General features: G+C 38.8%; 2 protein-coding genes across 2 annotated transcripts in view; one reads left to right on the top strand and one right to left on the bottom strand.

Moving 5' to 3' along the window:
- Positions 1-3,382, top strand: part of UFSP2 (UFM1 specific peptidase 2) — a 29,701-nt gene extending 26,319 nt beyond the window's left edge. Inside the window, exons 10-11 of the mRNA XM_007948372.2 lie at positions 693-817; positions 3,296-3,382. Coding sequence (XP_007946563.2) covers positions 693-817; positions 3,296-3,382 — 212 coding nt within the window. The remainder of the gene's footprint in view (positions 1-692; positions 818-3,295) is intronic.
- An 812-nt stretch (positions 3,383-4,194) lies between these two features.
- Positions 4,195-6,664, bottom strand: ANKRD37 (ankyrin repeat domain 37). The gene is made up of 4 exons (XM_007948371.1): positions 6,638-6,664; positions 6,270-6,422; positions 4,937-5,028; positions 4,195-4,402 (listed from the first exon to the last, which is right to left on the bottom strand). The coding sequence occupies exons 1-4, from the start codon at positions 6,662-6,664 to the stop codon at positions 4,195-4,197; spliced, it is 480 nt and encodes a 159-aa protein (XP_007946562.1).
- Positions 6,665-9,739: the final 3,075 nt, after the last annotated feature.

Raw genomic sequence — 9,739 nt, 5'->3', positions numbered from 1 at the left:
TCCTCAGTTGCTCATAGAAAATCCCACCTTGGAGTTTACAAAGACTTATGGGTAGAAAAGCCACACTAAGTAATTTACTACACTGCACTAAGTAATGGCTCTTCACTAACTTGGCTAGCTGTGTGACTTTGTGCAAATTGCTAACCTCTCTGGGCTTTATTTGTAAAATAAGAGGATTAGATTCACTGGTTTAAAGATACATGATTCTGTGAAGGATAAGACTTGTCCTGTGATGCCAAAAGGCAAGCTAAAGAAAAAAATGTGTAACAAATTGAAGTAGACATATTTCAGCAGAGTATCAGAAAGAACTTAGTGAGTGGATGGGCTGTATCACTGGAGGTAGTTAGAACAGAGGAAGAGTGACCATCTGTTGAGAGAGGTGCCACAACAGTGATTGCTGCTCTGTTGGAAGAAAGTTGGATCCTCTGTGGCTCTTTCTAAACACTCTGTGTAATTCCACAAATAATGGCAGTGGAATACAAACCATTTATGACTATCGATATGATTCTATCTTTTCTGTGTTAAAGATGTAATTGCATCTTATCAAAACATTGTCTGTGGTCTTTTATAATGTTGGCCAGTCAACTTTAATGCTACTTCAGATCATTTAAAAGGAAAAATCATCAATCTTTTTAATTTGAGTGGACAGTTTAGTTCATGACCTCTTGTATTTCCTATTTCCTCTTCTATAGGGGGAGGAGTTTTGGCCCACACAATATTAGGAGTTGCATGGAATGAGATTACAGGGCAGATAAAATTTCTGATTCTGGATCCACATTATACAGGGGCTGAAGATCTACAAGTTATTTTGGAAAAGGTAAGTATTTTTTCATTTTTCAACCTTTTTTATAGTACTTAATATGTACCAGGCACTGTCCTAAACACTAGGCATACTATAAAAAGTCTTTAAGTAGCTCTCAGTCTAGTGTAGGACAGAGGAGAGTCCATAAAGGATTCCCAAGAAAAAAATCCATGTAGGGTAGGCTTATGAGAAGGCTGATCCAGTAGAGGACCATGTTTAGAGGCAGTGAATGAAAAGCATAGCATGTTCTGGGAACTTCAGGTAATTTAATGTAATTAGAATTGTGTGTGAAGAGATGTGACTAGAGGGATAGATAGACAGCCACAAGACAGTAGTCACTGTGAGCCAGGCAGGGAAGCGGAGGCATTTAGAATTTAATCTTAAAGGTAGCAAGAAGGCTTCATTATAAGGGAGTGACATAGGTAGTAAAATTACTTCTTTCTGGCTGACTTGAGGGACTTTACTCTAGCCAGAATTATCTAGATAGAGTTTTCTGAAACAGTTTAGATAGAGTAAGGCATTGTCCTTGATTACTCACTCTGAAAATTGTACTCTCCTTTGTCAGTTAATACCTGTAGAACTTTGGAACTGAAAACAAAACAAAAACGTTGTTCTATTAGCAGTACAAGAAACCATGAAACCAAGGCCTAGCCATCAGTAGAAGAACTATTGACTCTAAGGTGACTGCAGGAGTTTGTTGTTGTTAGATGTTGTTGAGTCATTGCTGACTCATAGTGACCCTGTGTACCACAGAACAAAACACTGCCCGGTCCTGTGCCAGCCTCACAACTGTTATGTTTGAACCCAATGTTGTAGCCACTGTGTCAGTCCATGCCATCAAAGGTCTTCCTCTTTTTCACTGACCCTCTACTTTACCAAGCAGGATGTCCTTCTCCGGGGACTGATTCCTCCTGATAATGTCTCACCATCCTCTCTTCTAAGGAGCATTCTGCCTGTATCTTTTCTAAGATAGATTTGTTGCAGGAACTTAGGGGACTATGGAAAATGTTTTTACCCTCTTGTGGAATTTTCCTGAAGTTACCAGGTCAGTCACCTCAAAAGAAGCAAGCCTCCCTTATCTGCTTCTAACAGTTTCAGGATTAGCCCCTTCCCTACCTATTTCTTTCTTAAAATTTTGGATCTGGTTACCTGCAGAAGGCATGTGTGGAAGGATCAAATAAAATCAAAACAGTAGTAGTATAGCCTTTCTTATATTTATTTGTTAAGTAAAGAGGTTTAGGATATAAATTACAATATTTTGCTGAAAAGAAAAAATAGATAATAGAATGCTATTTACATTTAGGATCAGGTCTAAAAGACAATAGCCCAAACTCAATGGTAGTTACCTGGGGAGAAGAAGGAGTAGATTTGGTAGAGAATTTTTTTTTTTTTGAGCTTTTATCTTGTTAGAATTTTAACAATGTATCTTAACCTTTGGAATCAGAAAAAGAAAAATGAACAAATAAAAAGAGCATTTCTCATCAGCCCTCACTCCTCCACAGTAAAAAAGGAACCTAACACATCTCATTACATAGTTTCTTCTATGGAACACTTGACTCTAGGTCACTGCCAGAATATCCAGCAGCATTAGTTCGTTTAGGGTAAGGGATACTACCACCACTACTCATCACTCACTAAGTGGTGCCTTTTAAGAGTCCTCAGCTGCCCTCCTAAGTATTTTTCAAACAAAGCATTTCATTGGAACATAATATAATAGACCAGTCTTCCGATGGGTCTTTAAAATAAAATAAATCAGTGATCCTAGAAGAAATTTGATAAATTTATATATTTATAGTGGGATTTTGTTTGAAAGTAATTTTCTGTGCTAGAGGATAATAATAACTTAAAGAATGGAATGGAAGGTAGAATTGGTTGTAGCCTGAGGAAAATGAAGGGCATAGAATGTAATTCATGGGGCAAGCCCAGATTTCTCACTACCATATTTCATCAGATCTAAGATGCTGTTGAACGGTACATACTATATTCTTTTATGGACTACCAAGAAAGAAAAATGGATTGCCAGTTAAACTATCCTATGCTATCAGTGCCAGAGTTGTAAAACAGTATATATTAGAATAAAATACAGTATTTTGGAGTAACAGTTATAAGAAAGTTTTTCATTTTATGATTTCTGTGACTAAATATTACAGAATTAAAAGTTTAAAAGCCTACCTTAAATTTAAAAAAAAAAAAAAAAAGTAAATCTTTACAGTAGATTGTCTGTTCTTCCTTCCGCAGAGTGGCTGATGGGTTTGAACTGCCAGCCTTCTGTTTAGCAGTCAAATGCCTTAGGCACTGTGCCATCAAAGCTCCTTCTATTTTAAATGGACCAAATTAAATTACTTTTCTATGCTGAGTTGCAATTCAAATCTTTGAATCATCTAATCATTTTGATTTATTCCAAGATTCTACTATAGAACATCATGTTACTATATAGATCATATAGCCCTGTAACTTTGTAAAAGGCTTTCCTTTCTGTCCTCCCAAATCTAGGGCTGGTGTGGATGGAAGGGCCCAGACTTTTGGAACAAGGATGCTTACTATAATTTATGTCTTCCTCAGCGACCACAGATTATTTAAAGTATCTTGGACCTAAAGACTGTGGTAAAGTTATACTATACATTTGTTAATAAAGAATAAATTTAATTTCAGATTTTATTCTGGGTATAATTGATGTTTTAAACTGATTTTTTTTTTTCAAAGACTAAATACTGAACAAAGGAAAGAATTTATTCTTTAGACATTTCTTTAATAACTTTTAGAAGACAAAGCATAACCAAAATACAGGCATGTAAATACATGTATCCTCAAAAGTCATCTTCACTTGGAAGAAAATTTTCCTCCTTAGGAGTTTAGACACACACTGTGAGCCAGAAGCCATAGCTTATAGCTGAGCAGTAGATCTCCATGAAGGCCTTCTTCAGATCTCCTCATAACCAAGATGGCATCTGTTTTTAAAAAACATAATATACATTGTTACTGCTGTTGTTAGTTGCCTGAGTTCTGACTCCTAGCCACCCCATGTATACAGGGTAGAACTGCTTCACTGGGTTTTCAAGACTGTGATCTTTTGGAAGCAGATTGGCAGTCCTATCTTCAAGGCATCTCCGGGTGGGTTTAAACCACCAAACTTTTGGTTAGTAGTCTAGCACTTAACCATTTCCACCACACAGGGACTATATTAAACATTAAAAACATTTTTAAAAGCTTTTCTCCCTAACCTTCTACCATAAAGGACACTTTTTGGTCTCTAGAATCTAGCAGAGGGAACTATAACCAGTATCAAAATATTGTAATGAATGAAAATTACATTAGAAGGAAGAGTGCCAATATTTAAATGAAACATATAAGAGATCCTTGAGAAAGGACAAAAGCAGCAGCTACCAAATTACTTACCAACACCTCTTTTTCCCATTTCTATTTTCAGAACTTCTAAAACTTCGTTTCTGTCTGAGCACTGGGACACAGTGACTCCTATTGGAGGGTTCACTTGATTTTACAGTCTGCATACTTTTGATTGTGGTGAGAAACTTGGCACATTCCAAAAATCCGTATGACCAAGCAAGATCTTCAGCTGTTTGCCCATTCTTATTACATAAACTAAAATTAAGAGACAAAAATTGAGTTAATTAAAAATTGCTAACTGATTAGTGTTTTTTTCATCTTCCCAGGAGCTTTGAGCTTATACAAAATTAGTTGCAAAATTAAAGTGGTAAAGGAAGCATAGAAAAATTGCATTTTTGTGAAATTTTGTATCTTCAGTAACTTAGCACAGGTCCAGCACAGAATGGACTTTGCATTTTTTAATTAATGCAGTGGTACTTGGTGTCCAGTAAAATGAGTAAGTACCCAAAGGAAGTCGATGAGAACGTCTATAAAATGAATTTTCCTCAACCAAAACTGAAGTGGAACAGTGCCATAACAGAGAAAATACAACTCTGATTGCTCGGGATCCATTTTTTACTTACTCAAATTGATTATCATCAGATATCCCTAATCAGCCTAAATTAACATTTACATGAAGTTCATCAACTAGGTTATCACCATTTTTAAGAGCACTTATAATTAAACCTCAGGAGTCTTATTAGTGTAATACAAGAAAACAAAATTTGAAACCACTGATTTTATACTTACTCAATTTGGGCATTTCTGGCTACAAGCAGGCTAAGACATTCCAGGCTCCCAACTTTTGCTGCCTTGTGTAGTGGAGTTTCTCCAAAACTATCCTTAAGGATAAAAGAACACAATTCAGAGTCAACTCCCAAAACACTTTCTTCTGGGAAGTTAGTGAATGAAGTCTAATACTGACTATTTGAGGAAGACAACTGCATTACATCAGCCTGAATTTTTAAATCAGACTTTCCTATTTTTGATAAAGTTCCTTTAGTGTGCTACTTAATACAGAGTTTTCATTAATAATAGCATTATGTGGCTACATGTACATATATTAAAATTTAAAAATAAAAGCAAAATAAAGTTTTACGAAAAAACCAAACACACTGCCATACATTCCATTCCAACTCAGTGACCCTATAGGACAGAGTAGAACTGCCCTATAGAGTTTCCAAGGCTAAAAATCTTTATGGAAACAGACTGACTCATCTTTCTCTGGCTGGTAGGTTGGAACCGCTAACCTTTTGGTTAGCAGCTGAATGCTTTAACACTGTACCACCAAAATGTCTCAGAGTTCTACAGAAGTTTTTTTAAAAATATTAAAATTCACTAGGCTTTATTATTCAATAAAAGATGTGGACTACCAGAAGAAAATTCTGTAGGGAACTCTAATGATTGTAGGCATTCACAAAGATCTCAATTGCTACACTGAAACTTTCAGTACTATAGGAATTGACTCCTTTAGAAATAAACTATAGACCTCAATTTCCAATTAGCCAGTAGCCACATAAGGCTTGTGAGCATTTAAATGGTGGCTAGTCTGATGAGATGGGAGCTCTGGTAGCATAGTGCCTAAGGCACTGGACTGCTAACCAGAGGGTTGGTGGTTCAAACCCACCAGTAACTCCTCTGAAAGAAGATGGGGCAATCTACTTCCATAGTGATACTGCCTCAGAAACCCGAGGAGGGGTCACTATGAGTCGGTCTGACTTGAGGGCACATAACAACAAGAAGTCTGACGAGATGTGGTATAAATGTAACATACTGTGAAGACAGGATGAAAAGAAGAATGTAAAATATCTCAATTTTTTTTTTACACTGGTTACATGATGAAGTATTTTTAGTAAATTGGGTTAAATCACTAAAATTTTAACTTCTTGGTCATCTTTATTAATGTGAGTACTAGAAAAATTTAAATTACAAACGTGTCTTACATTATATTTCTGAGTCAGTGCTGCTCATATACATGTTTCTAACAATTGAAAGAGCTGAATAGTTTTGCGTCTAAGAAACGTTTGTGTGGATTTGGGGTGGAGGGGAGGGTGGACACCCAAACAATCAGTTACCTAGTTACCTGTTGGTTGAGGTCAGCGCCTGTTTGCAGCTGCCAGAGAAGAAAGCAAGCAAGACCTCCACTAGCGGCCAAGTGGACAGGCGACTGTTCGCAGGGATCCAAGGGTGCGTTCACGGAAGTCCCCGTGTCCAGCAGATGCTTCAGACCCTCCGTCTGCGGGAAGAGAACAGATTCCAGCACCTTCCTCGCCTTTGTCCAGTAACACACGTTTCTGGGTTGAAAATCTACCCTCACTCCAAAAACCCCAACGCTGACAAGGCTGGCCCCTGCAGCGCCTGGTGGTCAGTCCATTGACTGTCACCCTCGCTCCCGAGAAGGCAGACATCTGCAAGTTTAAGCCTGCAGTACAGAAACGGCCCGAATCTCACCCCCAGATTGCAATCAAGCAACAGCATTTCCAGGCCAAAGCCGAGACAGGAGCCGGAGGAGCGCAGAGCCGCGGCCACCCGCAGACCGGCAGGTAACTTGAAGGCTGGAGAACTTTAAGTACCGTGAGGCCAGAAGGCCCGCCCACCGCTTCCACTCTCCCAGCTCTGGCGGCTCCCTAAGCGACCCAACCCTTAACTCCAGAGACTTCCCTACACTGACGCACCCGCACGTACACAAACACTGGCATGTGCAACCGGTAACCCAGAGACAAGGGCGGGGAGGCAGACGGGTGCTATGGCTCGGATCCGCCAGCCGATTGGCCCGCTGGGGAGCTGCCTCGCCCGCCCACTTAAGGGAGGGGCTCTAAGCTCCCACTGAGCCCCAGCACGCGTGCGCATAGAAGTTACTGGGCCGAGAGGGCGGAAGTGGGGGTGTTTCGGCAGCAGTCAGGGACATGAGGCGCGCTCAGTTTAGCACGTCTCACGTTGGTTTGCCCAGTCATGTTGCTCATTTGGAGGAGCGAGAGTCACGGACGAAGCTTCTGGTATCTTGTACGCACGTATCCAGGAAACGAAGTTGTTATAAGTAGCTTTCCGCTCGGACAGCTTTGGAAACTGCTCTGCGTGATGCTGGGGCCCTTCTTACCCGCCACCCCACGCCCAGCTCCGGAGGAGTGATTTTCCTTCTGTCTCGTCTTCAAGATAGGCCCAGGCTGGCCGCTGTCATAGATGCCTGGAAATTTAGGCAGGAAAAGTGAGACCTAAGGGGTTTGGGAGTGTCTAAGGTGGTGCAAACTGTTAACGGTCTGGCTGCTGACCAAAATTTTGGAGGTTCTTGCCCACCCATTCAAAACCATGGCCCAGCCATGTTGACACATGACCTTAACTACCACAGCATTGCTCACATTGCTTCAAAAATAATTCTCTTTGTCATAGCTGGGCATTTGGTTTCCCCTTATTAATGGGCCTGAAAGCTTTTTAAAAGCTGAGCAAAGCTGGTGGAGCACAAAAGTACATCAGAATAGGTACAACTGGGGACAATACCTTACTTGCAAGTGACTGGAGTTTTACTGAACATGTAGCTGATGGGATTGCTTTGTTGAAGAGGAAGATGGTCTAAGATGCTCAACAGATAACATAAGCAGTGCTAATTCTACAAGTTTTCTTTGCTTTATTTTACATAAAATAAAACTAAACATCTCAGTAGCTGGTAGATGTGTTTCCAGGAGGATGCCGCCATTAAGAACGAGGTTAAAAAAAATGTTGAATGATGACTAAGTGATCAAATGAGTGAGAGAGATTGTGGGTTGAGTCTTGAAGGGTGAGTAACAGTTTACCAGCTGGTCTAGGAAGGGTAAGATGTCGCTAAGAAGTATAAAATATCTTCTAATGTTGAAAGAACTGTATGTAGTTCAGTCTTTGTACTGTATGGGATACATGTACAGCAATGGTGTGAAATAAAAGTTAAAAGAAAAAGGCATACAGATGAGGAATAATTACTATTAATATCTATTCCATTATAAACATTATATATAAACTAACATTAATTAAGCACTTTCTAGGCCTCAGGATTAACACTGACAGGTATGATTATCTTCTCCATTATACAGAAAAGGAAATCGAGGTTTAGAGAAGTTCAATAACTTTGTCCAAGATTATGTAAGAAGGATGGAGGTGGAATTTGAACTCAGGCAGTTTAACTACAGAGCCCACATTCTAATTATAACTAGAAGTGTGTGTGGTTTTTTAAGTTATTTATTTCAGAATTAATTTATTGAAAAGATCCATATACTGCTTAACTTATGACAGGCACTGTTCTAAAAGATTTATAAAAATTAACTTATTCATACTTTTTAAATACAATTTTATTTTGTTGCTGAGAATATACGTAACAAAATATACACCAATTCAACAGTTTCAACATGTACTGTACCATTTAGTGACACTGATTACATTCTTCAAGTTGTGCAACCATTCTCATCTTTTTTCTGAGTTATTCCTATCCCCTTAACATAAATTCACTGCCCCCTAAGCTTCCTATCTCATCTTTCAAGTTGCTGTTTTCGATTTGATCCAATATGAAAAACCCACTGCCGTTGAGTTGATTCTGATTCATAGTGACCCTATAGGACAGAATAGAACTGCCCTATAGAACAGAACTTCCCTATAGGGTTTCTAAGGCTGTTCATCTTTTTTAAAAACAAAACAAAACAAAACATTGAAATATAATTTATGTACAGTGAAATACACAAAACTAAAGTGACATGGGTCAATGCTTTTTTTTTTTTTTTTTTTTTGCAATGTTCTCTCCCCTCCCCTCCCACCTCTGGTAACCAACAAAGAAAGTTTCCTTCCATATATAAATCTTTCCTTGACTTTTTACAATAATGACCTAATACTATATTTGTCCTTCTGTGATTGACTTATTTCACTCAGCATGTCCTCCAAGTTCATCCATGTTATGTGGTGTTTTGCAGATTCTACATTATTCTTTAGTGTTGCGTAGTATTCTGTTGTGTGTATGTACCACAGTTTGGTTATCCATTCTTCTGTTGCTGGGCACATAGGTTGTTTCCATCTTTTTCCTATTGTAAATAGTGCTGAACGTGGGTGTGTATCTATCTGTTCTTGTCCTGGCTCTCACTTCTTTAGGATATATACCTAGTAATGGGATTGCTAGGTCAAATGGTATTTCTAATTCAAGCTTTTCAAGAAATCACCACACTGTTTTCCACAGTGGTTATATGTTCTTACAGTCCCACCAGCAGTGCAGGAGACTCCCAATCTCTCCACATCCTCACCAGTATTTGTTATTTTCTGTCTTCCTGAACTTTGCCATTACTTCTGGGGTGAGACAGTATCTCATTGTTTTGATTTGCAACTCTCTGATGGCTAATGATTGTGAGCATCTCTTCATGTGTTTGCTGGCCTCCTGAATATCCTCTTTGGTGAAGTGTCTATTCATGTTTCAGCCCCCCCCCCCTTTTTTTTTTAAATTTATTGTGATTTGGGTGAAGATTTACAAAGCAAATTCACTTTCTATACAGCAGTTCACATATACTTTGTCTCATGTCATTGACCACAGTTTACCACAATGCAACA

Source organism: Orycteropus afer, unplaced genomic scaffold (genome assembly GCF_000298275.1).
Source record: "Orycteropus afer afer isolate SDZICR_OR568_19922 unplaced genomic scaffold, OryAfe1.0 scaffold00215, whole genome shotgun sequence".
In the NCBI taxonomy this organism is placed as follows: domain Eukaryota; kingdom Metazoa; phylum Chordata; class Mammalia; order Tubulidentata; family Orycteropodidae; genus Orycteropus; species Orycteropus afer.
Note: the sequence above shows the minus strand (reverse complement) of the source record. Positions and strands in the feature narration are given on the sequence as shown.

Bases quoted from the DNA above. Each gene is read 5' to 3' on its own strand.
- ANKRD37 (XM_007948371.1), bottom strand. From the start codon at position 6,664: ATGCTGTTGCTTGATTGCAATCTGGGG. The intron at 5,029-6,269 runs GTAACTAGGTAA...TTTATCCTTAAG, and splicing joins GCGCTGACCTCAACCAACAG to GATAGTTTTGGAGAAACTCC. The intron at 4,403-4,936 runs GTAAGTATAAAA...TCTTAATTTTAG, and splicing joins GCCAGAAATGCCCAAATTGA to TTTATGTAATAAGAATGGGC.